Raw genomic sequence first — 27,990 nt, 5'->3', positions numbered from 1 at the left:
GCACTGACGGCGCTGGGTTATCCTAGTCCAGGGAACCTGAAGGGTTTACTTCTGGTGAAGTGGTTGTACCTTAACATGCTCGGAAATATTCTAGCTGAAAGATGTTTTTCTATAATTATACCCTATTATTTTGCATTCTCCTCACTATTGTACATTTGAAGGCTACAGCTACATTATATTTAACTTACTGCCAATCAATGCACAGTTGCAGACCTGCTCGGTTATTGTATAAGCTTGGATAAGCTATATGAAACTCTTGCAAAGGCAATTGTTACAAATCGTCTATAAAATCTACATAACGTGCCTGCAAGCACGCACTCATATTTATTCGAGTATAAAACTCTACTTTCTTAAGCTTTCTTTTTTAATGGAAACTACTTTTACATGCGTCTTTGTCTGATGATTTATGACGCAGATTGAAACAGGTAGGTAATCTGTAAAATAAAAATGGATTTCCCAGTTGTCTGGCTGACATCTGACTGAGGTGACTGACAGATCTGCTGTGCACTTGACATTGGACAGGACGAATCGGATTTTAGCCCATTTGATGAAGAAAAACTTGTGACCTACCGGTTTAAGACGCACAGACTGTCAGTCGCCATATAAGCGGACAGATCAAGTGGCATTTTAATGACTTGACTTATATTAGCAGGCGATTTACTTCATGCATTTAATGATGCATAGCTGTACTGTCAATAAAATATATCTCCCTCCCTATCAGATTAAAATATGTCAATTCTAGACTAGAGGGTCAACTTTTTGCTCAATGTTATTACAGTGCATGACTACAAACAAGCATTGTACTGTGCATGAAGCAGATACAATGTTATGCATTAGAAGGAGAAGGAGCAGAAGAAGAAAAACCAACAGATGAATACTTGACTATGCTCAGGTCCAATCATATTCTGCATAACCTGTTCCTTCCCTCGTCTGGAGCAGACCTGGCTATAGTGGCGTCTATGGCACAGCAGTGATGATTTACTGCGATCTGCTCTCGTCCTGCTCCCCACAGCTACCCTTCAGCACATGTCCCACGGCAGGTGTCTGCGGAGGAGAGGAGAGGAGAGGAGAGGAGAGGAGAGGGGGATGCGCTCTCAGCCCCCCGGACACAGCGGACCCCCGGCGCTCTTCTGCTCCCCGCGCACTGCGCATGTGCGCACAGGCAGCCGCCGCTCGGCCAGTTATAAGCAGCCGATCTGCTGGGAACTGCGGGAGAAACGTGGGGCTGGGAGGCAAGGAGAGACGGCGAGGATGTGGATATAAGGATTGGCGGTGTCCGAGTGCGTCCACAGCAATGGGAAAGACGGACAGGACAGCGGATTAGCGACACAGAGAGAGAGACGCAGAGACGGGCTGAGCGCTGCAATGCCCGGCACTCAGCCCCGGTGATGCGCTGCGCTGCCGGCTTCAGGCTGGATTGTTCTGTCGCTGAAACTTAAAGCCCTGCAGGAGGAGATGTGTTTCCCACCAAACCGCACTGGACACAAGGTAAGCAATTGCCGCATGCATCTCCTGCCCCAAGTTTGCACATGTCCAAATGAAAGTGAATCTTTCAGTGTCCTTCCTAGGAGATATTATCCCAATAGGCTACTTCACACATTGCGGCTCATCAGTAGCGACTAACATCCTCAAATGTCATCCAGACAAAATATAATGTTATGTTTTTTTCTTTGCTTGCCCTATATATACATAAATATATATATAAAAATATAAATAACTTAAAAGTAATATATCAGTGGAACTGAAATAGTTTAGGTTACTTGGATTGATATGCTGTGATCGCATAGAGAAGTATAGCCCACACACCAATGCTACAGTGACTTATTGTGCCTGGCATTGCAATAAGGACTCATTTCATTTCAAGGTGCATTTTATAACTGGTTTAGGCGAGGTAAATGGAGTGGCATAAATATGTGTTAAGTTAGGGTTAGTGTTAACTTTATAATTGAACATATTAAAATTACACAACTCTTGCCAGATCTACATTTAAATGCGTACTTGTATGCGCTGTGTGAGCTGAAATAATTACCTTTAGGGGAAGCTCTGGTGACAGCACTGTAGTGCCTACTTAAAATGATTTACATTTCTCTTCCGTATTATTAACGATACACCTACTACTTTGAGTACTGTGTCCACTTTAAACGTGCTCCGTCATCGACATCCAGCTATATAGTTATTATCAGAAGTACATCAAATCGTTGAAGGTTGGCATTACGATGATGCATAAATCTTCAGGTGTCCAGATCGCACCGATAGTTATTGGTGCCACAGCACGCAAAATGTGCGTTTAAATATCGATGAACTGGCGACACTGTTTCTCTAAAACATGACACAATAACTAAACAAAATGTGCAATTATACATATACACATATAATACATTTCTGTCAAGATTTAACTTGGGAAAGGGTATATCCAGATTATACAAACTGAATGGATGTGAGTCCAGGCTGCGCCAGTGGACAGCGGATTGATACGGGGGTCATTAGTGGGGGTTTACTTGCAGTTACTCCTGGCAATGGAGGCTCAGCAAACATTCATACAAAAGTAGTCCTGCTGTTTTTACCTTTTACATTACTGACAAAACAGTAAAGTAAGGGTCTCCTATTCGTTTAGCCTGGTATGCACGGAACAGTTCAAATACAATAATCGTCCTAGTGCAACACCGGACTGATCTAATGGACATGATGAGGCAGAAGTCGCGGTCATGTAGCGCAAATTTCCGCAGCTCTGCACAGATCTGCACTTTGCATGTAATGAAACTGGTTCACAGGTGCAGATCTGCGCAGAACTGCGGAAATTTGCGCTTCAAGAACGCGACCTCTGTGACGTGAACACAGCTATTCCTGTGCATGAAAAACATGTGACCTATAAACTAATAATCAGAGGTTATACCTGATTTCCATCTGATTCCAAGAATAACGAGAAAACCGTCAGTGGCACTTACATGGTGTTTCTTGTCGGTACTTTGCACGGCTGAGATGCGCTTGTTCACAGAGTAGCGCTGTTTGGACCCCAGTGCTGAGCTTTTGTATTGCGATGCTGTTTAGAGACGTGCATTGACAAACCAAGCTACGAGTTAGTTACATTTCAAGTACACTAAGCTAATTCAGATACATATTTGAACATACATGGTAGCGCGTAGAAGATGCTTTGGAGACGCATTCGTGTTTTTGTATTCCGAAAAAATACATATTAAGAGACCAAACATTTACATTGCTGTGTTGAACAAGCAATCGCTCCTGAAAGATATACAACATTCATTTGACATGCTTGTTTTGCATTCGTATTTGCTGAATTTGAATTAATTATAATAATGCAAAATCACTCTGGTGGTTCTAAACTCAGTATGCAAGAAATAACAGCTAATAATAATCATAGTTATAGTAACATACAAAATGTTAAGAACTTGAAATGTTCCAGTATGTGCTGTGGAAGAGCTGGAGGTGAAGAATAGACTCCAGTGATGCTGTCCATTTTAACTGACTTTCAGGAATGTGGGAGCAAAAGTCAGCAGCCAGTCTGTGTAGGTCTGCAGTCGGACCCCAGAACTGAATCTGCACATCTGTCTAAACTGCAGCATCCTCAGCACTGACTTGAACTGGGTCACCTCTCAGTGTATACTCCCCCAACTGCACAGTGCAAACAAGCGACCAACCCATTATGAAACAAGGAAGCCCCCTGAGATGTGAGGAATTGGTGCAAATAGCAGGCTACATTCACACACGGAGAACCCAAGGGAGTGTCTCCATTGTCGCACTGTAGCAGACTCTTCACACACGTTGTGCCCAGTTACACTTGCTTTATAGGTCAGAGCAAATAACTCCCCTCCTCCTCCCAGAATACAGCTCTCTTACAATCACCAGTGCAGCCCGTTAAAAAACCACTCAGAAGATCCCCAGATAACATAAAGTTAATAATTTTAAATCTGCATGTTCAACATAATTGTAGTGTGAGGCCCTGCTGAACGTTCTGCTGCCACGGCAGTTTATTAATGCTCGCTTTAACAAGACACACAAAAAAAAGCAACTTCGGAAGGGAGCTGTTATTTATAGTGATATTTCACGATCGTGGTAAAGGCGAGCGCCTTGCGATCGGTCATCATTGATATAGAAAAGCAGCCGAGTGCCATTGAGCACTAATGTGGGCCTCCAAAATGCTGCTCATCCTAAGTGCACTTTGGGTAGGTGATAAAAGATAAACACGTTAATAAGAATAAAATGCAAATGCACTTAAAGCAGCTTTCTGTGTTGGGAGAACCAGGGCTGACAGGTGCTTATGAACTCGTACCATTACTCCCAGTGACTGCAATGGGCTGTCATAATGGGAGTACCACACCTTTAACAAACACGGAAATGCAAAACAAATTTTCCAAAGTACTAAACTGGATTTTCCTCAGCAAATAAGTATTGAATGGGATGGATTACTGGAATTCCACATGCTTTAATGGAGAAACATGACAGAAATGTCCAAAATGCAAACACAGTAGTTTTCAGGGGATTCTTATTCCTCTACTAAGAACAGACTGAGGCAAGGTTTGTTGTACATAAAACCAGTTGTGTTACATGACCTTGTAATGGTCCGCTTATACAGTCATTCTGATGTCAGCTCAATTGATATTAACCTATATAGCTGGATCCATACGCGGTAACAATCACTTTCAAATCAGCAAAAGGCTTCACTGTGCACGATCTTATTTCCGTCATATGTTGGCCATTATTGAAATGCAAAAGCAAAACAGCGAGATTTGTTTGTATGGCGGCATATTTCCATGCGTTCCAGTGTTGATTAATCAAACATCTCCTAGGGGCAACTTTTGGTCTTTTCCACTGCCCTTTAAATGACCCAGTTTGCATCTGTCAGTGTACGGGCTTCTCGGTCTGTGCAAATGGGGTGTTACGAAATAAATGAGCTGTACTGTGCCCAGCAGTCGTAATTCTCCTTCTCCACTGTTCAGAATGCAGAACTGCGATTTTAATGTTCCGCCTCTCTCCCTGGAAGAGGAATAAAATGCAGCTCGTGACCCCCAGACAGTCAGGCAACAACTGCGCCTGCTTGGGCAGTGTCCTGGATTGGAACGGATGGCAGGGGTCAAGGTTAATTCGAAGGCTTTACACTCCTGTAGGCTGGGGTTAGTGTATGAGGAATTGAACACTGCCAACTACCTGACGCCTCTCTAGCCAGTACTGTGGATGTTGTGAGTCTCACACGAACGAGACACACAGATGCTCAACATATGGGTGGTAGGGAAGCCGTGAGATTTCTAGGGAGTGATTCATGTGCGCTGCTTCTTCCCTCAGTACCGTTAGATTAACATTATTATTTTTCTCTTTCTTGCACTCAGGATGATTTTTCTAGCTTCTAAAGTGCAGCTGAAACTAACTGGCAGATCTGGGGGTTTTCATCGGACACACCCCTCCTTCCATATTCCCTCTAGAGGATACAGGTCAAGTCAGGCCGAACCTCTTTTAATAAAGCTGTTCACTACGGGGATCTCAGAAGTGCCCACCTCTTCTTAAACATGAATTTGTTTGGGGGAGAAGGGCTGGTTTTTAATCCTAATTAAGCTGAGACAAGCGCTGGATTGTTTTGAACTACCTAAGTGGTCTCCGATCCACTTAAGGTAGAGGCAGGAACCTAAGCCTCTCTCTGACATCGCTTTTGCCAGATTCATCTGAGGCAAGAAGCAATAATCTGTCCCATTAATAATTGATTGGGCTGAGCCCTTGTTACATGCAGTTCACTTGTTCCTTTTTTGCCTGGCTGTGTGAGTGTGTTTGTGTATTTTATTCTATTTTTCATACATCATATATTGCAATCCCAGCAGAAAGAATAGCCTGACCTACTACCAGCATGCTTGGGGCAATACCGGTAGACATACTGAATGCAAAAGTGAAACCACTACTGTAACTTGGAATGAACTAGAACTTAAACCATGCAAAAGACAAGGTAAAAAAAACGGACCGAGTGTCGTCCAGTGAAAGAAATAGGGGAAGCAGGCTTTTGTTTTAAGGGAATGTGAACACAATGACTAAATTGCTTTAACAGCTTTAGGCTTGGTCACCTCTTTAGTCTTTTTGGGTTTCAGGGCTTGGGTTGAGAGTTTGGATGTGGTAGCTACCCCAGAATTAAAGGGTTGTGTGCGCTTGTGTGTGTGTGTGTGCATTCATGAGTGAGAGCTTAGGGTTTCCGACATATAGGCTTTTTCCTGCATTATCTCCAAATGATTATTCGGAAAGCACAGATTTGGCAAGTCAGGCTAATAGGACACTTTGTGAAATGGACTGCGATATTTGAGTGCAAATCAAAGTCAACCTTCCATTGAAATTAGTGGCAGGTTGACGGAAGCAGCCATTTGTGGAACAGCAGTTTGGTGCGCATGAAGTTTGCCTGTTTTTTTAAAGCAACAACGTTAGCGAACACTCAACAGGACATTGCGAACACCAATCGCAGATTAGTTATGGAACCGGGAATCCAAGTGCATTCTTTTACGTACACATTCCGACAGAGTGAATACAAAAAAAATTAGCGAGGCCTTTTATTGCAGGCATCCATGGCTATTCAAGAGCCTTTTTCAGTCTGTGGGATTTATTTGCAATCGTCAATAGAAGAAGGAGCTGCATTGTCAGTTAATTGTGAGGCTCTGGCATTCTTTGTGGGTCTAATGCCGCCGGAGAGGGACTGTGATGTGAAGAGAGAGGGACCATGAGGGAACAGAAGTTTGTCGCCTGACTCAGGGTTTTATTTCTTCTGTTTCGTTTGGCGACGGAAGCTGCATAGAAGGTCATGGTTGCCTCTTGGGGGCCAGAGTGGCAGACAGTCAAGCTGAGAAAAGATTGTCAGCTGCTTATACCGTACCCACTCCCAAGCACTTTCCTGTTATGATCACAATGTAGGCTGCTTAATAATGTGATTACAAACAATTGTGGCATTATTTCTGCAAGACGTCCAAATAATGATCATTCAATCATTGTCTTAATGCGTTTATCGAATTTCCTCTGGTCATAAAAATATATTTGCTCTGTGATTTTGTGCAAACCTCTGCTTTTCGCAATTGATCCTGCAGCAGAGGGGCTGGGTATGGCATACCCCAGCACTTTTCACATCCTGTGAACCCATCGATGTCCAACGGCCGTGTAAACAAATTGCTGCGCGGTGGGGAGGGACGGCAGTATCCTTTCGCGTCTTCAAATCGAAATCAGCATAGCGAGCGCAGCTGGAGTTGAAAATGTTATTTGGTGAGTAATTTATTGCAATAAAGGATGTTCATTATACTACATGTTAATTTCTTTGTACCTAACAACCACACAACCTGTAATTACAGAGAGATGACTGTGCCAATGCAGGGTTGCACTACTATGAACAGATCCTGGGCTGTGATCTCTGCACAACCGGGACATTGGGCTAGACCAAATCAAAACGTTGGCCTATCTGCGAATCGCAAAGTACAAATTCGTATTTTATCGCGGTTTAATTTATCGTTAGAAGCCACGATATGTCTGCTCGAGTCGAGTCCTGGTTTGAACTGTGGGATGAGGTGGCGGGTTCATCGGAGGGCTACAGTGCGCCCTTCTTGTAGGCCGCCTGGGGTCACTGCATATGGAAATAAACGCAGTGCATTGAGGGCTCTCTTGCGGATACGGTTGATGTCCCCAGTTCCATGTGAACTAGATACACGGGCGCTTGAACACATTTCTTTTCTCCTGCTCTGGACCCTAGGCAACAGTCTGCCGTGCAGTTAGCTAATGCGAAACTCCCCAGGTGCCGCGGAGCTGCCGAGAGACGCTTCTGCCTCGTGTCTGCAACACAATCTCGGCTCTGCAGCTTTTCTTTTCTTTTTTCTCTTTTGGACGCACTTCCATTTTATTTTAGTGGTCAATAAAACCATGTCCAGGGGCCAGCATGTGTGATCACTTTCAGCAGGCATTTATCGACCCGTTTTTAGTTATAGTGGCTTGTTTACGGGCTGGCTATAAATCTGGGAATGTAAATGTGCCTATAGCAACACAAAGTATAAATAACTAAGGACAGTCCATTTCCTAACAAAATTTTAATGCCTCGGTTAATATATTTCCATACCCCCCCAACAGTCCTCACCCACCCCCTTAAGTAACTGGTAAGTCTGGTGTCTGCCAGTATAATTCGTGACATTTCCACAGGTCACGTAAGGGGCTGCTGTAAACTGGAAGCAAATTTATGACATGGGCTCCATTTTGTATATTTATTTTTTAACGTCTTGTCAGGAGGTAATGTTGCCAACTTACAGATCCGCTGTCGTAAGTGGATTTATCAGTATCACTTATCTTATTAAAAGAAAGAAGCTATTTTATTTCATGATATTAATTTTTCGCTACATAAAATCCTGTTTCCTTGCTTTCCTTTTTTTTTTGCTGCAATCTCTTCCAGATCTGTTCACGCGCAATAAAGATTTGTTTTGTCTTTGTTGCTGTTGCTAATTAAAGGATGGCGCAAGATTTGTTTTAAAAAAAGAAATTTGAGCTGCTGCCGATTGCCTTTAATTTAGTTATTACAGAAATATGTATCCGCTATACATGCTTCACACTCTGTTAGCTCTCTCTGCTTCTGGCAAATGCAACAAAATAACAAAAGAAAGGGAAAAAAGAGATTATATGACTGTCTTCAGCATTTTGATCTAAGACATCTGTCAGAGAACAACTCCCTTCAAAAAGTACAGAGAAGAGAGTTTTGTGGTGCTGTTTTTTTCCCCCCTCACCCTACTTACAACAGTGTTGGTTGCCCTGGGCTGCTGTGCATTCGTAGGACAGAAATACACAAAGAAACTGATAAAGCTTAGTCTAAAGCACAGCAAAGCCGGCAGAATGTGATGTATTTGCCTTTTGATATGTTTACTAGTAAGTGTTAGCCTGTATAAAGTATAGCTATAATATGAAGTTCCTTGTCAACCTGTAAATATAGGATCTAAACTTTGCAAGTGGAGCAGGAGCTACAGACTCCCCGGAGAAAAGGCATTTTCAAAGCAAGGCAAGGATGGGGGAGGGAGGGGAATAAAATAAAATGAAAATCAAAATAGATGGGTTCATTTCAGAACATAAGCAGGGAGGGCTTAATCGATACTGACAAGGAGATGCCTCTGCTTTAAATCCTAAATTACTCTGAGCCATAAATGAAAATATGTTGAACTCTGGCAGTAATCAGGGTCACACATACACACACACACACACACAACACACACAAACACTCACACACACTCGCAGTAAGCTGCAGCTCAGATTCTGTGAGTGAGTGATAGGAACTTTAATCTCCGCACACGGCTCGCCTTATTTTATTTTTTCTCTGGCAATAAATCATATTGTGGGTGTAGGGAGACAGATGGGGAGCGCTCCAGGCTGGAGTTTATCCCAGGGAGCAGGTACAAGATGTTCAGTCTCAGTGGCACTTCTCCCTCTCCGTCACCCGCAAGCCACTGCCCTCTCCGAGCGACCGTCGTCTTCCACAGAGTCCAGCGCACCATATAGTTAGCGTGGAGGATTTAAAACTACCCTTAGACTTGAAAGAAATTAACGTGTAAAATCAGGAATCTGTTGATTGTGCCTCCAAATTTAAAATAAAAAAAATCTTTACACCCAGAACCCATACAGACACGCACACAAACACCTCTCCATGCCAGGCTGAAGTGTTTAAAAAGACCCCCGGAAGAGACGAGGAAACATCCAAGCTTGAGAACCACTTTCCTCTGACAAAATTTCACACTCACTCCCAGATAACAAAGCTAAAAGGTTCACCTAGCGTTGTGCGCTGCAAGGAGACAGCGTGCCTCCACACCTACACACTCGACAGAGACTGAAACGTATACACAGAACACAATCTCGGTGTCTGTACAAACGACCCAGAAATAGAATCAATCCGGAGCGACGTGTGAAACAATGTCATGGAAGATCAACACTCTGTGGCAGGGGAGCAGACAGACACTGGGAGGGATGGCGACTGAAAACACAGCACAACAGTACAAAATCTGACATTTATATATCAGTAAGTCAGCCTGAACTCAATAGTCTTTTGGAGAGATTTGAACACAAGAGATCAGTTTGTCCCAAGCTGATACATATATTAGAGAGAGAGATAGACACAGAGAGAGAGAGAGAGACACCGAGTGTGTGTAATTGCAGTTGAGGTTAAGTCCCTCTGCTTCGATTCATACAACACGGCAAAATACACAGGAGACAGGAGTGAGAAACCATGAGAAACATGTTATCTATTCATCTGTACCAAAATAAATGCTATATGTCTTGTAAATCAAGAAAAATAGAACTCATAAACCATGTATCTATCTGGGTGACTGCTTTAATACTCTTTTGAAACCTCTGAACTATTCCAGGTACAAAAAAACCCTTCAAACCGCATTCATTTAGCTACTGATTGAATAGAACTATCAATCAGCTTTGTTGCTCGAAAAGTTTTCATTATCTTTTTTCTTCCTCCCATTTCTTTCAGTCTCAAACTGTTTTCTTCTGCTCTACAATATTGCACACCTAATTGAAAAATGAAAGAGCTTTGATTCTGGGCGGCTGTACCAAGTTTGTTAAAGGTTTGTAAAAAAAACAAAACAGAAAAAGAGAAAGAAACTGTTCGCAAGTTCCTTGTCACAGTACTGCACATGTGTGGAACAACTACAATGAAATCAAATAAATTACAATAGATAAATCATTCCAGGTAACAAAAGCCGAGTTAATAAGCTTAAATAAGGTTAATAAGGTTAAAAGAGGACAAAGTACCTGTCAGCTTAGGTGGGCAGCGAACGAGCATTCTTGTTGTGTTGTGCGTTTTGGATTCGTCAGATATTGAGATGACATTTGCACAATACGGGGTTGAAGTTCTGAATATTAGCTCAACTACAGCAGGCAGTTTGACTCCTTTATCCTGGCGTGGGACCTTTTATTGGGACAGGACAGGCTTGAGTATTTCACGCACTGTTTGTCCTTACCCATTCAAAATCAAGACAACCAGCTCTCAGCCATGTGCATTCAGACTTGTTCCCCTCGGCACAGAGATCCCCCAGGCACCAATTTCCTAAATTATTGCTGTTTACTTCACCTTTTACAAAACTACCAAAAGCAAATGTGCCAACAGAGCTTCCTAGGAAAATAGTTAATGTATAAAGCCAATAGCAATCTGTTTTTCTAATCAGTATTTTTAGTATTATTGCTTAATTATTTAATAATTACTTAATTGCTTAATAATGAACAAAGGCTCGTGGCATATTTGGATTATTAGTATGTTCATTTGTATTTTTCATAGCATATATAAAAGTCAATGTGCAATTATGCCACCAAAATACTCCATTACTCAGGAACAGTGAATGTCAGTATTATATTTTTCCTGCTGTAAACAGTGGCACCACATGGTCCCTTTAAAGGTTGGGTCAGGTTGGTGCCATAGAGTTCCCGAAGGTCTCAGCTAGTGCCAGGGAAGGGGTGAGTGAGTCTTACTGAAAAAGAACCGGGGTAAGCAACAATAACTCTCACACCAAGGGATCTGTAGTCTCTAAGAGCACCATGGCTTACCCTGTAATACATACACTTCAATAGACCTGCAAAGAGCTCTGGTTCATGTGAGAGAGAGAGAGAGAGAGAGAGAGAGAGAGAGAGAAAGAAAGAGAGAGACAATTGAGCCCCTTTGCCCTTTTCATCTGCGGAGGTAAAGGAAGAATGGATCTTAACCACTGGTCTTGATCTTCATAGAATGCCATTTGGTTCTTTGAAAGGGTTTTGTTATATATGGTGGCTGGAAAGATGTGTGGATGCATCTGACAGAGTGCTGTCGCCGATAAAGCACATCCAGGACGCGGAGACGCCTGTCACTCATGCATCTCTCTCCTTCAGACACTAAATATGCCAACAGCCAACTCTTAAGATTCAAGCACCACAATCCCACCAAAACCGATCCCGACCCATTCTTCAAGGGTACGGGGGCTGTGCCATCCCCCTAGGTTAATGTACACAACAACCACCTGTGAACTATCAGGGGAGTCTCGTGTAAGGATCTGGAGCAGTTAGCTACACATTCGTTTAAAGACGACTGTATATATGTCAGGGCTTCTCCAAACTCACCCATGCCACTGCAGGGCTATGACAACCACCTCTTTGTCTCAGAAATGCAAATTAATCGGCCCCGATCTCAGCAGCTGACAGTCTTATTGAGGGAGATGTCACAAAAGCAATCACGTTCTTCTGCAAATGTGCTTCTTATTTTCCTTGTTGTCTGCAAAGGAAGCTAATTCACTCTGGGCCCTTTTGTGTGTGTGTGTGTGTGTGTGTGAATCCAGGCGCCTTGCCAACGTAGGCTCAAAATGAGAGGTGAAGGGTTACCCTGACAAAAGAAAGTGTTTAGTTAGCGGAGCAGTCTGGGCCAAGGGGGGCTGAATCGCAGGTTTGAACAATCTGACAGTTGATACATCACCAGAAAACCAATTACCCCTCTGGGAACCAAGTAATTCCTTCTATTCAAAAACTCAACCAGACCAAGTAGTACAAATCCCTTGGTGTCGGGCGGATAGGAAACTACTTTTAATAAACGGCACCATCGCCAGGGATACAGGTAGAGAAACGGAGAATTAGATGTATTAATTAAAAAACTGAAAAGGGTGAATTGCTCAAACCTATACAACCAAACGCCAAAGTGAGTTAAATGAGTGAAGGATTAAAAAAACTAACAAAACACAGAAGGAAATAAAAACCTGAAGCCCTCTCCGTGTCCAGACTCTCAAGCAGCGTTCAATCAGTTGCTATGCATTCTGTATGGGTCTCTCGCTCGGTGTAAAAGGAGTAGCTAATGGCTCTACTGATTCTCCTGCCCCAAACAACACCACCATTTAACAGCCCGTCTGCACTTACGCTCTCATTACCTCTCTCGGAAATTCATTAATTCATGGCTAACTGCTTTTTATAGGAGACCCCAAAGCACTGGGTACAGATTAAAAAGGGCCAGAGAAGAGCTCTCAGGGGTCATTTTTGCAGGCTGTTCGCCAATTTGGAAGGAGACCAAACTCTCGATATCCCGATTTGCATTTCACCCCTAATGTGGGAGCAGACCGGGGCAGAGACGAAGGGCTCACCCACATGCTGCAGGAGATTTATCGGCATTGGAGACCCCCACGATTCTGCACAGCGTGACCCAAATGATGGGGACAGTCTAGCCAGTGCAGCGATTAAAGACCAAAAGCAGGAAATGTCACCCTGAAGTGCAGGGGGTAACTGAACCTGATTTTGAGTCTGAAACTGAGAAAAAAAAATACATTTTAGTTGTTGTTGTTGTTATTTGTTGCAAGAATACTGTTCAGTTGCCCTTAAATATTGGTTACCCATACAGAAGACTCAAAACATTAAGCAGGGCTGTATCAAAACTAATGTCTTCTTCCCCCCCGCCCCCCTCCCCTACAATCTGGAACTACATTAGTCCTACTGAGCGTCTCTTTTTTTTTTTTTTTTCACCTCAATCCCAGCGTGATTTGCTAGGGCTGCACTTTAAGCCTCTGAAATTAGTCGGATGCTGCAGATGCGGAGCTACTGTTACAATTAACACGACTCTTTTCAGACTCATTAAGCTCCGAGTTCCTGACTGGAGACCTGGCTTCCACCTCATCCCTCCACCTGCTCGTGTTCCTGCCTCGTTTACGAGCGCGCCGTAACCCGCTGCGTGCTCCTCTGCCGCTGCATGCTTGTTTAGTGTTCATTAATGCAAGCTGGCAGCCCGCACTCAATTGTCCTGCTTTCTCCGTTAATGGGAAACAAGCTGGAGAAACGGCCCGCGAAGGCCCAAACCTCTCATTATATAACCTGCCTTCCCAAATTTATTGTAAACGACTCCGGTGCAGTATAGATTATAGCCTTCACAGCTGGAGAGCATGCTTCCCTGGCTGACTCCGAGTTCTCTGTGGATTTTGGACACCAGCTTGGTAGCAACTTTTTTTTTTTTTTTTTTAGCTAGCACTGTTACACATTGAAGAAGAAACATAACACACAAAAACATACAGTACATTACTGTTACCAAGCTCTTTTGGCAGGCAGATTTATATTTTCTTTTTTTGAAGACTAACCTTGCATCCCTTTTTTGAAGCATGCTGTACTTGTTGTCGCTGTACGTTTTCTGTAAGAATCCGGAGACAGGTTCGGTAAGGAAGGACACAGTGTTCTTTCACTAGGGGGCTCATTACAGAGAAGCGGGGAATCATTCCTGCTGTAATTGATATGTTCAACAGGGGCACACAGGCCGCATCCAAGCCAGTCTGCTTGCAAACAGCAAAACAACTTGATTTTTGAATCTCTAGTTATTTTGGCATCAGTTCGGCAACCATCATTTTGAGAATTCCCCAGGCAGGTTCGGGTGGTGACTGAACACAATCTGCCAAAAACAAATGGGAATAAAGTGTACTGCAGGATAGAATTGATGTTGAAGAATAACTAATGCTGTAGTAGAATGTGTCGGCGAGCACAATTTCACTTCTTAAACGCTCTGGATACGGGTGTCTGCGAGGAAATAAATCATGAACATTGTGCAGCATTTCTAATAATAATCATTGTTAAACACTTCAGCTTTCAAAGACCAGTTCCTTTAATTCAGATCGTGACTTTGGCAGTCATGTCCGGGAAAACGTTTGGGTCTACAGTGATTAGGTTAAAAATATCCAAAAGGCATTATAAGAAATAATAGGAGGGGATTGAGACGTGTCTTATGTCATCTTTTATCTCTCAAACAGTATTGAAGAAAAAGCCTTCGTATCTGACTGGCATTCTGTTTTTACCTCAGGGTTGCTGGCCCACCTGCTCTAGAGACGGCTAATCAAGGCTTGTGCTGTGGAAATCTGGCAAGGATGGAGTCAAAACGCCTCCTACTCTCTGACAGGAGTCCAACCAAGCTGACGGCTTTGTGAGACACTGTGTTGCGGTCGTCCGAAGTCACCCAGCGGGATAATTGATAAAAAAAAAAGAGAAAATCGACCCATCAGTAAGCAGTGAGGCGCAGGATGGAGCTGAGGGACTTGCTTGTGGGGTCTTGGAGGATGGAATGAGTGGACCGGGAGCCCCAGAGCGCGCCGCAGGGGATGTTGCTGTAGAAGAGGGGGTCTTTTCTTTTTCCCACGGCGTTGGGTGAGGAGTGGGGGATGGCCAAACCCTTCTATAGACTCCAGAGGTTTCTCAGGCGAACGCAGCTCCTCTTCCTCTTCCTGGGTGCGGCCTACATCATGGCCGGGAGCGTCCTGCTCCTGCAACGGTCTGGGTTGGCCGTCCCACTCTCTCCACGGGGTGCCCCCAGCTTCCAGCCCCTGCCCTCCTTACCCACGCTGGCCAAGAGCACTGTGTTGAAGCCAGCCAGCCTGGGGGATGTCTACGGCCCTCGCGGCACCCACAAAATGCTGGGCAGAACGGATCAGACACAGAATAACTTGGACCCATCCAGCCGGAGGAACGGGCCTCGCTGGCTCATGTCCCGCAATCTGGAGATCAGACACCTGCGGCGGCGCTGGTTCCACAGCCTCATGACGGAGCAGGAGCCCAGAGCCGAGCGCGGGCCGCCCAAGAGGAAAGTCCGGCACAAAGGTGGGATACCACTTAATTCTGTGGTTTTCTCACATGCTGTTCAGAGTGATTTTAATTAAACAATTTAGAATTAAAATCACTCCTCAGACACAAGAGTGAACATCACTTATAGGCTTATAGGCTTGTTTACTTTTTTCAGCTTTTTCCACAGTCTCTGCAGAGTGATCTTTAAAGGATAATTTGAATGAATACAGAAAACAAAAAGTTCTTGATGTTTCTTATCTTTGTCACACACTTTTTTGTTCTGTTTCTGGATATCCATTAGGCACCTACATTGGCTGCTTCCTGGACGACTCCAAGGAACGGGCTTTGAAGGGGACGGTGTTTTACGATTTCCGGAAAATGACCAGCACCTTGTGCCAGGACACCTGCTCGGAAAGGTAAACGGGACCCGTGAATCACACGCATTGGGAGACATAGACAGTAGCCAGATAGATTCTTGTGCGCCAGACTAGTATGAAGAAGTAATGAAATAGTGCCGGGGAAGAATGCAAGACTCTTACCCTCGTGCCAGCTGGCATCGGAAGGCTGCAATTTGGCCGAGAGCCAGTTATTGCAGAACAGTGGATCCTCCAGTCTCACAGGGCGGCAGTCCTGGGGCTCGCACGGTGAATGATGAGCAGCAAAACAGCCAACACCTGTCTGTGTTCCTCCAGCTGCATTAATCGAACAATAAGAGGTAGAAAAGTGGGAAGGGACTCGAATGCCCATCTCATTAATTAATCCTAGTGCCCTGTACAATCTGCCTTAAGTGTAGACATGCATCACACTGCCAACACCTGGACCGTGGATACTATGAATAGCAATAACGGGGTTTGTTTGATTGTGCACTTATAGATCAGTAATCAGGCAGTGCAAATGAAAACATGAATGCAGTGTTGTAGCTCGGCTCATGGTGTGCAGGAGCCAGTTACATTCACTTCAGTTTTTGTGGGGAGTTTCAAAAAGTCTAATCCCCTATGCTGTGGAATGGGTATTTCCACACTCCGGGTAGGGTGCAGAGGTTTGGTTTTGTTCCGCATAACAACTGCGGAGTTAATATGTGCTTATAAAGACACTGTAAATAGAGAGGGCTTCCTTTTGTTTAAACAAAGAAAAAAAGAAACCTTACTCTAGTCTTTCCTGTTGGTGTCTGTAGCCCCGGCCTCTCGGTGTTCATCGCTGTGCTTTAGCAGTATTGTATTCCCATCCCCGGGAGGACCAGCAAACAGCCACACTCTGTTAACAACTGAAGGGGAGAAGATAATTGCATGCTTCCCGTTTCTGAAGGTATAGATCCACTTAGAGCTCTGCTTCTGTGCATGCCACATATTGAGGGCAATTAATATACAAAATTAATGAAGGGGAGCTCGAGGCAAGGTTGCCACAGCAACATATAGAGAGCGGGTCGATTCCGGTGGAGTTGGATCGCAGGAACGATTTGCTGGGGGGCACCGGTGTTTGAGACCGGGAGAGAGCCGCGTTACGCAGGTGGGGAACCGGAATCCTACTGTGTCTGGGAGAGGCGTAACTATGGAAAGATGGCTGGCACGAATTTTGCAACATTTCAAAAGATCCGGATTCATCGACCGGAAACCAGGGCTTTAATAGCGGCAGCTGCTGGGTGGTGCAGCTAAGTAGTGCTGCAGAAACAGACAGGAGCTGGGTTCTCGTGCTGAGCTAAGCTGGGAGATAACCACATGTTAGCCTCCCAGGCTGGGTGATAACCAGCTGTGAGCCTCTTGGGACGGCCATCGATCCGTGCAGAGGGAGCTCCAGGCCTGCCTGCCTGCTTTCAATCAGCTGTTTCGCTGGGGCTTTGTCGATGCTCTACAGCACAATCCCAAAAAACAAAGACCTGCAGAAGATGGCACAGAAAGCCCTCTCCAGCGCCAGGCCTTGGCTCGCACTCTACTCTGGAGGTTTTGTCAATGCGACCACCTGCAGCTGACAATCCATGAAGAAAACATTGTGCAAAATGTCTCTCTGTCTCGTTTAAGTTCTAGTGTGTACAGGTATATCCACACATATCATATCTATCCATCATCAGAACACTGAGGGAAGTGGCCATGACTCTGTCCTGTCCTGTATACACTGTCCTGTATTGCACATTTCGGCAGACTGGGTTCGAACCCTCTACCCTAATGTTATCAGTCCTTTGCTCAATCCCCTCAGGCTCCCAGCTCCATACACAATTTTTTCTGCTCCAGAACTGTTGCACACTTTCCACAGAAACCTTATCTATATGAGCATCTGATATCAATGATAACCACACTGGCTCTATCAACACGCAGCTGTCTGCACAGAGGAATGCTATCAGGGCTGGGTAATAGACCTTTCAGACATCCACAGTGATGTCTTAGGCTGTGCCACACGCTGAAGAACAAAAAGCCTCAGAACAAAGCAGCAGAAGAAAACAGTCTAGTTTTCACAGCTAAATGAAAACATGGCAACACAAATTCCCCCGAAGGTGGAAAGTAATACAATTCTAGCTAGGAACAGAACGTACTGCCACATACAAGTCCAACACTATGATTTCTCTTAATTAAATTTTAAAAGAACTTAAATGGCCACGGGTTCTGCACCTCGATTCGTAGTCTGAAAGGTACAGCTTCATAGCTACCGTGTTGCGTGTCCAGAACATTCACTGTGCATTTCCGCATGTCCTGACGAAGGATATTTCTTGAGGATGTGTGTGAGTGAGGATGTGCGTGTCTGTGCTAGAGAATCACTGATCAAGAGCTATGCTTTTAGAAACACCTGCTTCCTGCTTGAATCTACAATGATTTTGATCTCGGACTTTGTGTCATCAGTTCCAACTGCCTCCCAAAACTCACACCACAGCCGTAAGTCCTGACCCACCACCACTTCCCTCCCTATGCAATCCTTGATTCCGGATCTCCGACACAATATACAGTAGTAGCTATAGACATCAGTGTTAAGCAATGCCCGGACACCAACTTGATGTCTTGTTTCATCTCCCCACAGTGGGTACCAGTTTGCAGGTCTGGAGTACGGGGCAGAGTGTTACTGTGGGAACCGCATCACTAGCCCCAGCACCAGGGAGGAGGACTGTAATCTGGACTGCAAGGGGGAGAAGGGATCAGCCTGCGGGGGGGTGGAGCGGCTCTCTATCTACAAAGTTGAGGACCAACATCCCGGAATGAAAAAATGTAAGTGCATGCATTTTCTACAATCTGTCAGTCAGAGAGGGGGAAAAATGCTTAATTTCTCATGAACTGTCTATGCTCATGTAGTCTCTAGGTGGATCTGTAACTACATTTAGAAAAACACGCTGTTAACAATGTGCATTTTATACCACTCAGCGGCTGACCTCCCCCGTTTGCAATACATAAAAATAACAACATTCACAAAACAGCTGGTGGCTCTCCGAACACGGTTTAACACATGGTTGCAGATTCACAGAGACTGAATGCCATAAGAATCTTTTACCATAACCTATAGCCCGAGCTCTTGAGGTCATTTGAGTGGAGTACATCTGTTTTGGTGAATGTCATGTCAAAAATCTATTAAAAAAATCTCTTTGTCTCTCTCTCTATACATACACACAGATGTACATGATTGTGTTGTGCAAGGGTTTGAGTGCAAGGTCAGTGGTAATGCTGTTTCTTTGTCTACTTTAGTGGAGTTAGATGGGTTAGCAAGCCCCAGCACTTGAGTTAAATTACAGTGGCTTATTCAAAGGTGTGCAGTGGTGGGTTTTTATAGCATGTAATGGCATGTGGCTAAGAGCTGAGCTACGATAAAGCGCAAAGTTCACTCTCTAATAGTGCTGTAAGTGCCTAGCTTAATCAGACACGACGCAGAGTCACCGGGAAATTGCCCTTGAAGACGAATGACAGAGACAACAGCATCTCTAATGCGCGCCGCTCCCAGATCCACGAGGAAACTTTACTCATACAGATGGCATGTATGGTAAAGCGTGAGACAAAAGCGCCCTGGATAATGCTGATCTAGCCTGCATCTCCAATGCTCAGCCCACAGGCTTCCTAGAGTTATCTCATCTTTCTGAAAGGGCAGGGAAGAAAGGAAAAAAAAAACTGCCATACAATCTGCAAACAGACATGACTGCAATTTCCTCTCTTAAACAAACGTATCACATTTATACTGCCGACACACAGGGGCTGCTGTTGCATCAGCAGTTGCCAGCGCCTGCATAAATCCCGGTTTACATAAATGCATTGATGTGAAGTTTACGAGGCAAGGAGAAAAAAATAGGTTCGAATCCACCAAAAACACAAAACTTACAAATGAGATATGGTGCCACAAGTTACTTTTCCTTCCAAGAAAATTATGACGATGCTTTTGTTGTGTTATAACTGCAGTTAGAGACAGAATACCGTGATAATCATGGTATGTGTTTATATATACACTTTACTTTTTACTGTATACAGTATACTATATACAGTGAAGGCCAAAGGCTTGTAAACTACAGATTATGGGCTAGACCAAATAAAAGCCTTGACCTAACCATGCATTTATTGCTTGGTCCAGCCCTATGTATTAATGAGGGAGAAAACAATATTATATGTGTTACTATATATGATTAATATTAGACCAGAGCACTGATTTGTCTGAATGCCACTATAGACACTGTTGAACAAGAACTGCAATGGCAATCCAGTGTGTCTTCCTTTAACTAGAGAAAGTGTACTATTCGGTAAGGGGTGTCTTGACTGATCAATCAGCTTAGAGTGCTTACATTTTTAAACACATTGGTTATTTGATATGCACAGGAAACTAGATGTATTATTCAGGTCATGTTTACCTACGCTGGCAGGCAAACAGGATTTACATCCAACTTACAGGATCGTACAGCGATGCTTCTGCTCTTCATATCTGCCTCCGTACTGTTTTTGTTTTGTTCTGCTTGAACAAAGGGCTCTAGCTTGACTGATGTCGGACTGTTTCTGTCCCGTTTCCAGACAGGAATGTGCGCTATCGGGGCTGCCACAGACGGCCAAAGAACACAACCGCTGCCTTCCCGGTTCACTGCGTCCCACCCAACGGAACATCCCAGTCCTGCATTGAAGTGTGCACGGATCAGGTATCGAGACAACAATAGCCTTTTGCGTTCCAGGCAGCCATTCTTTCCCGTCACTGTCCCGTTTTTTATATTGTGTGAATGAGAGTTTTTGCTGTGTTTTTTTGTTTGTTTTTTAAAGCCTCCTTTCTCACGCAGAGATTACCATTGATTGTTCTCAGCGCCCAATAATAGCTCGCTGGATGAAGCTCCAATGAAGATTTGATTTTGTTTTTTTTTCCCTTCTTTTCTTTTTCTCCCAGAGTCACTGAAAACAATCTTGCTGTTTAAAATTTAATGCGTTTATTACAAGAATCAATGGCTTCTGTAATCAATCTTTCACACCCATGTCTGCAATCTACTCTAGCCCTTATTAAACCTGGATTGTGCTGTTACATGCTCCAACTGCAAAATTATTTAGCTTTTTTTTCTCTCTCTCCATAAAAAATGCGCCAAGGCCAGCCTCAGAGAAATACATAATTTCGCTTGAACCAACATCCTTGATTTGGACTTCGATCAACCCAGTATTTCGTCTTCTGATGAATTTATGCATGTAAAATGTAGATCTGCTCTCAAATACACAAATGCTGTTGCACCTCAAAGCCAAGTCTAATATTTATAAGAGATCTGAGCACTTTAATCCAAACCTGTGGCTAAATACATTTTTCAAAACTGATGTCGGGGCCATAATTGTGCAACACGTGAAAGTACACACAGGAACTTTACTGCACTTTAAGCATTGCGGTCATCAAGGTCTGGACAATATTGTGTTTGCTTTGCAGTTTCAGTTTTTTTTTCAATGACAAATCCATACACGTCTTTTTAAATCTTTTGAGTTAATGTAAAGTAAACAATTGTGCTTTAAAATATAATATATTAAAACCAAACATTGCCATTGATTTGGGGGGGAACTGCATCATAGTCACTTTGGACTGTAATTGGAAAAGTCAAACGCATTCTTTATTTCAGATTTGTCCCGCTGTTTCCCTTAAGTACTTTATAAATGAGATTAGTAAGCTTCCAACTACATCTTAACAGCAGATGCATCTTTTACATGAAAGCTTGACACTTTCTCTCTGACAAGCTTTAGCAGAACAAATGGCTGAAACAATCTATGTTAAAAGGGGGGGGACCATCTGCAAGTCTGGGCTTTTAGAGAAACTGTTTTCTCAGTTTTGTACCTGTGAGTCTTACTCATGCTTCACCCTGCAAGAGCAAGGACAGCGTCCCATTTTATAAAACTTAAACAAAACGCTTTACAAATGCATATAAGCATTAATAATGGAAACCTTAAAAGATGCATCTGCTGTTAAGATATAGTTGGATGAGTATTAATCTCATTGATAGAGCACTTAAGGGAAACAGCGGGACAGATCTGAAATAAAGAATGCGTTTGACTTTTCTCATTACAGTCCAAAGTGACTATGATGCAGCTCCTGCCAAATCAATGGCAATGTTTTGTTTTAATATATTATAAAGCAAAATTGTTTGCATTAAATAAGCTTCCCTCTAGCTACTCAGAAGGTTTAAAAAGACGTGTGTGTGGATTTGTCATACAGGGCTCGTGATCACACTAAATGTTTCCCATTGTCTGTTTTAAACAGGAGGGCTGTTTGTAGATTGTACTTTATAAGCTGTGTACTTGCTGAGGTCATCGCGCCACTAAGATGATATCACACTATGGGGGGATTAATTGGCTCTTGTTGGTGGCTCAGCTGTTGTTCTTGTACTTTTGGCATCCCAGCTGATTCCCCTAAAGAGAAATTCAGAGATTAAAAACCGGCTTAAAAGCCCAAGATGTTCAGAAAATAATAAGCGGCCGTCCTGACTTGTCTGGCTTTTAAACTGTTTAGTAATCTCTGAATAAAGGAGAAAACATATCAAGACGACATTGCCTGAGCTTGATCTATCTGAGCGATGGTGCCAGACGCAGCTGTCCTTTACAGCCGGAGAAGGGATGTAATTGTCGTTCCTCGCAAAGGGTAACACTAAGACTGTTCCTTAAAGGTGTATGATGATATCTGCTTTCAATTAAGCTTTGCCTCCGTGGCGTGGTTTAACAAACAGATAATCGAGCAACTGTTTTGTCATCAGGAGTTCCCCCTGGCTGTTTTTCGGAGGCCGGACTGCTTCTGTGGCTATGCCTCCCCCCACTTCACACTGCACCACCCAGCTGAAGATACGAGGTGCGAGAGAAACCCCAACAGCACCAACACAACCACCCCCACAGACCCGGACTACTACGCAGTGTACCAGACCCCTGTGCAAGGTGAGGACTGGGTCAGGCGTTGGTTGTGCAGTGCTGTACAAATTGGTTTCCAGAATAACAGCGTGAATATGGGGTCAGCCGAGACTCCAAATCAAATGTGCCAATAATGCCACCGGGCAGCATTCAGAGAACGTTACATCAGGGTGTTCAGGGAAAGTTTTCAACCATGCGCCTAACTTCTCTGCGCCCGTTCCCCTCTGCCCTCAGACACTAGATGCATGGAGAGGAAGTTCCTCCCAGAGAAGACTACCAAGCTGGTGGCTCTGTCCAGCTTCCCTGGTGCGGGAAACACATGGGTGCGCCATTTGATCGAGCTGGCCACGGGCTACTACACTGGGAGCTACTATTTTGACGGCACCCTCTACAACAAAGGTAACTATAGCCAACTTGGAATCCACTGCTCTTCCTTTAATCCTGGGAAGGAGGTATTGTGGTCCCTGAGGGCCACCATCCAGGATGTTCTATAGATTGTCTTTATTGACCAACAGCTTAAAAACATAGTTGATTTGTTAACCTGGTGCAGTTAACCCCATATTGAGTTGAATCAGGCAGGTAAGAGCTCAGGTGGACCGCAAAACACGAACATCTCTACTTCAAACTTTCCGCTGACCTTTTTCAAAGCATTTCAAGTTAAGCATCTTATAGATAGTGCAGGCTGGTTCTTAAAGTCCATCATTTGTTGACTTTGACTTGGTGCCTGGGTGGTCTCGAAGATAGCCAACGTTATTGCTCATTAGCACCCCCCTGTGGTTTGTCAGGCACCTATGGCTGCAACTTAATTTTGCCTGCAGCCCAAGGATTGTTATTTGCAATACGGGCCTTCAAAGCACATTTTGGAGGATATGTGTATGTTATCCGTATCTCTTCCTTGCAGTTACAGGTGAGCCAAGATGATTTACAAATTGAAAATCTTAAAAAGGATGAATAAAAATAAAAGTTTTCAGGATTATTTATATATGTATGTATATTAGAAATATTTGTCAACCTCTTCACATGTTAAGGCAGTTAATAGAGTACTTGTATTAAGAAACAACATCTACCATTATGTGTAGTTTATACTGTGTTTTAATTGAGAATATTCTCTAGCTAGTGTTTATTTTCTTCTGCGCTGTCCAAAGGTGCCAAATGGCGAATGTGAATCTGTCACTCCCTCACTTAGTGCCTAACTGTAGAAGTACCATCATACACCACTCAAAAAAGGCAAGAAGCATTCTGTTTATTTCAAGCACTAGAATAAACAGCGGGGGTAAAATGCTCCTTGAAAACCCCTCATCTCCTTATTGGATTGGACTGCACTCTTACAGTACGGTGTTCTGAGAAAAATCGCCCAAGCAGATTTCCAGGAAAGGGAACCTGCGATGGGTGCCAGAGCCTCGTTCGCAGTCAGTTGCGTCATGTGTGTCCTGCTCTTAGGTTTCAAGGGGGAGAAGGATTACTGGAAGAGTGGGCGGACCATCTGCGTGAAAACCCACGAGAGCGGAAAGAGGGAGATCGAGATGTACGACTCTGCCATCCTGCTGATCCGAAACCCGTACCGCTCGCTGATGGCTGAATTCAACCGGAAGTGTGCCGGGCACCTGGGATACGCCTCTGAGCAGCACTGGAAAAGCAAAGGTTGGCGTCTCCCACTCTGCATCACCCACACGGCCTTGGTGAAACGCTTAACATTTGCTCCTGTTAAGAATGAAGGAGAGTTAGCATGGGTCAAACATTTCGGTCAAGCCGGAGTTTTGCAAGAGAGTTTTTACTCTGCGAGACGAGACGAGCGTACGATACACAATACTTTGCAATGCTGAAAGAGTTCTATTACCATGTCTATTGTTAAGTTGGGGTTGTGCGAATGCAGAGATGTCATTCCCCTTTCTCTGTATAATTGCTGCTGAAGAGTGCATAGGCACAGCCGCTTTCATTATGCAAATGTTTCATCACTTTGTGTTTTTTCTTTGTTGAAACACAGTCAGGTAATGCTTTCTAATAAGTGACTGGAATTGCATTGCCAATGAGCAACACTTCTTATATAGAGTTACCCAATGCAGAGATAACTGGCATCTCGGAATAGTGCGAGGATATTAAAGATGAATGTGAAGGTGCTGTAGTGATTAAGTTCAGACAAAACCTCAGCTAATCTCTTGTTTTTTTGTTATCGAGTAGATGCCTATCTAATTGAGATGAATGGGGTCCCCTTTGGAGGGCTGTAACTCCTTAAATCTCTTCTGAATTAGATCCCTTCAGAACCAAGATGGTGGACACCTAGTCGAAAGATATGGAAAACGGACTTAAAGGAATGTAAATTGGAAAGACAAGTCCTACCAGACTGGAGTTATCAGATCTGATCAGTTCCACTCGCCCTTCGCTTCTGCTAATGGTTGTCCTGGCTCTGTTTTGTCCCTCACAGAGTGGCCGGAGTTTGTGGGCAGCTACGCCTCGTGGTGGGCGTCCCATGTTCTGGACTGGCTGAAATTCGGCCGGCGGGTTCTGGTGGTGCACTACGAGGAGCTGAAGAGATCGCTGTTCCCCCAGCTGCACCTGATCACCGACTTCCTTGACATGAGCGTGACGGACGAACGGCTCCTCTGCGTGGAGAGCAACCAGGACGGCAACTTCAAACGCTCGGGGGCCCGGCAGAGGGCGTTCGACCCCTTCACGGACGAAATGAAACGGATGATCGATGGCTATATAAAGGCCGTGGACGAGGCTCTCAAGCTGAAAAACTTTACCGGGCTGCCACAGGAGTACGTCCCCAGATGATGCCGGAGGAAGAGAGGACCTAACCGACATCTTCTCCTGTTGGGCTGGGGGGCCCAACCTTGCCACAAAACTGATGGCACAACCGCCGAGGACGTAGAGGTGAAAGGGCACAAGACAAACCCCTTTTTAAAGCAGTGGTGGGCTTTATTAACAAGGTGTTTTTTTCCAACTTTTTAATGAAAAACTTGCAAAATAACAAGTCTTAACAGGATTTTTTAACATCTTATTTTCAGATTGCTTTTTCCTTCATGTTCGCAGATGCCAAAACTCACTTGTCTGTCTAGAAATGTACCATTCTTTACTGCCTCATAGAATTCTGTGAAATCTTGATGATGATTGATATATATATATATATATATATATATATATACAATATATATTGTATATATATATAAAGGAGAGATTAATCTCAACCTCTGTTGCCTGATTAAACTACTAAGTATATTTCAGCTGCATGCCTTGCTTAAATAATTCAAATCTTCCTATTGTACCTGCACTTGTACTTCCATTTTGAGGTGAGGGTTTCTGTCACCTAACCCCCTGCATCAAGGAATCCAAGACTCGGTCCAGTTAAGTAGGTTTGAATTCACACGGCACAATAACATCCCTGATGCAGAGAGGCACGCCAGTGGGATGAAAAACACAGCGTTCCCGAGGTTTAATTGCAGACGAAAGCGGTGCAGCATGGGACTTTGCCAGCAGAACATGTCAAGTGCACCTCCAGCTCTTTAGTAGCTGCATTACGGAGGCAGCCCCACATCGAGCCTTCAAAGCCCTGGTCGCATGTTTTAGCTCCTGCTGGTCTTAAGAACAACAGACGAGAGAGCAGCTGGCGGACTCCCATCGTAAGTGGAACAGGCTCCTGTTAAAGACATTCCTAATATGAATTAATGAAGCCCCGATCACCACAGAGCTGACGTGATGAATAGCTTCAGTGTGCAAGTGGTTCAAATCCCCTGTAGAACCATTACCAGTTGAAACAGAAAAAGAGGGGAAAAAAATGTACCAAAATAAAAAAGGCATTTTACTGTAGTACATCAGGACTTATTATGAAGCAGATGATGATGTTTCGGCTTATTTGATTACGATGATGATGATGCATCTCACCAGGTTAACACTCGAGAGGAAGGCATTGCCGTGTGCCTCGGGGTGAGACTAATGTTACAGTTTATGTATGTTTTCATACTAATCTGCCCCCAGTCCTCCAGCTTATTATTACCACACTGCCGGCTGTACTGGGATCTGTTCGCTCGCGTACCGTGACAGCGTTTCACTGGGAATCAAAATGGGAGCTGAAGGTGAAAAATGAAAAAACAAGAGCCGTGTCTGCAAATTACAAGCCGGGTAATTACTGTACCTATTGATAATTCAAATGCAAATGCCAATTCAGTCAGTTTCCTGATTTGCACCTGATGCATTAATTGATCATGGCTAAAACCAGAGCAGAAAAGTTCAAGCAATCATTGCAAATGTCAAACCAGCCCATTCCACCATGTACAAGCAAAGGCAGCAATACGGATGTCATATGTATGTATATATTTCTATGACATGCAGGAGCTGTAGGAATCACCGTGATCTCAGATTCAGATTTTATTCAGACAGGTACACACTCGGCCCTGGGTTTTGTCAGCGGCTTTTAGGGACTCTATCCTAATGAAATCCAGAGAGGGAAAATGCAGTCTGGAGAGGAGGAGCAGGCAATCTCTCTTTAGTACTGTGACATCACAAAGAACAAATCCGGTTTATACAGATAAATATGAGAGTCTCTATTTTTGAAATTCATCAATAAAACATGTGCCTACACATAATACATCCTCTCGATTTTACCCTGGGTTCCAGAGTGCATCGGCAGACTGCGATTCATTTAAAAAGGTGATTTCATTGCCAGCTCATGTTCTGGATTGCTTTAGTGTGTGTGTATGTGTGCGTGCGAGTGTGTGAGCGAGAGAGACAGACTGTGCATGTCTGAAGCATGTTATTGTAAAGGCATTTTTAGTTTTTTCCTGTTAATGGCAACAGAAATATTATAATTGCCCCAGTTTTGGTTAATGAGGACCAGCACAGTATTAACACTATGGTAGCAATCACTGTTTTTTTTTTTTTTAAGTCTACTGTCTGAACTAAATCTCTGCTAGGCTTCCATGCTAGACACTGTCAAGGGTGTTAACCATTCCTTGGTAAGAAAAGAGATTGTTTGGATCAACCTCTGTCGGACTACCATGAACTGAACTCCCTATACCCCTATTGACTGTACTGCTGTATGTAGTTGGCCTAAGAACATCAATCAAATGTAGTTTTTAAAAGGGGCAGGTTCCCCTTCTGTTTCAAACTGTGCATTGTAATATTGAAACATTTAAAATACATAGAACGAAGCACA

At 43.8% G+C, this 27,990-nt stretch overlaps 1 protein-coding gene across 2 annotated transcripts; it reads left to right on the top strand.

The window, feature by feature from the left end:
• Positions 1 to 60: 60 nt before the first annotated feature.
• Positions 61 to 27,990, top strand: LOC136718137 (sialate:O-sulfotransferase 1). Of its 2 annotated transcripts, XM_066695768.1 has the most exons (10): positions 61 to 1,488; positions 7,065 to 7,236; positions 14,783 to 15,573; positions 15,839 to 15,953; positions 18,541 to 18,725; positions 20,499 to 20,620; positions 22,691 to 22,865; positions 23,073 to 23,237; positions 24,279 to 24,479; positions 25,261 to 27,990. In XM_066695768.1, exons 3-10 carry the CDS (start codon positions 15,138 to 15,140, stop codon positions 25,611 to 25,613), a joined length of 1,752 nt encoding a protein of 583 aa, XP_066551865.1. In that variant the 5' UTR covers positions 61 to 1,488; positions 7,065 to 7,236; positions 14,783 to 15,137; the 3' UTR covers positions 25,614 to 27,990. The 2 variants fall into 2 exon arrangements, with proteins under 2 accessions (XP_066551865.1, XP_066551864.1); XM_066695767.1 differs by lacking the exon at positions 7,065 to 7,236.

This window comes from Amia ocellicauda, chromosome 22 (genome assembly GCF_036373705.1).
Source record: "Amia ocellicauda isolate fAmiCal2 chromosome 22, fAmiCal2.hap1, whole genome shotgun sequence".
Classification (NCBI taxonomy): Eukaryota; Metazoa; Chordata; class Actinopteri; order Amiiformes; family Amiidae; genus Amia; species Amia ocellicauda.
Note: the sequence above shows the minus strand (reverse complement) of the source record. Positions and strands in the feature narration are given on the sequence as shown.

Excerpts from the sequence above, each read along its gene's own strand:
- LOC136718137 (XM_066695767.1), top strand. The coding sequence starts at position 15,138 with ATGGCCAAACCCTTCTATAGACTCCAGAGGTTTCTCAGGCGAACGCAG. Across the intron at positions 23,238-24,278 it reads CGGCACCCTCTACAACAAAG|GTTTCAAGGGGGAGAAGGAT; the intron begins GTAACTATAGCC and ends TCCTGCTCTTAG. Across the intron at positions 24,480-25,260 it reads GCAGCACTGGAAAAGCAAAG|AGTGGCCGGAGTTTGTGGGC; the intron begins GTTGGCGTCTCC and ends TGTCCCTCACAG.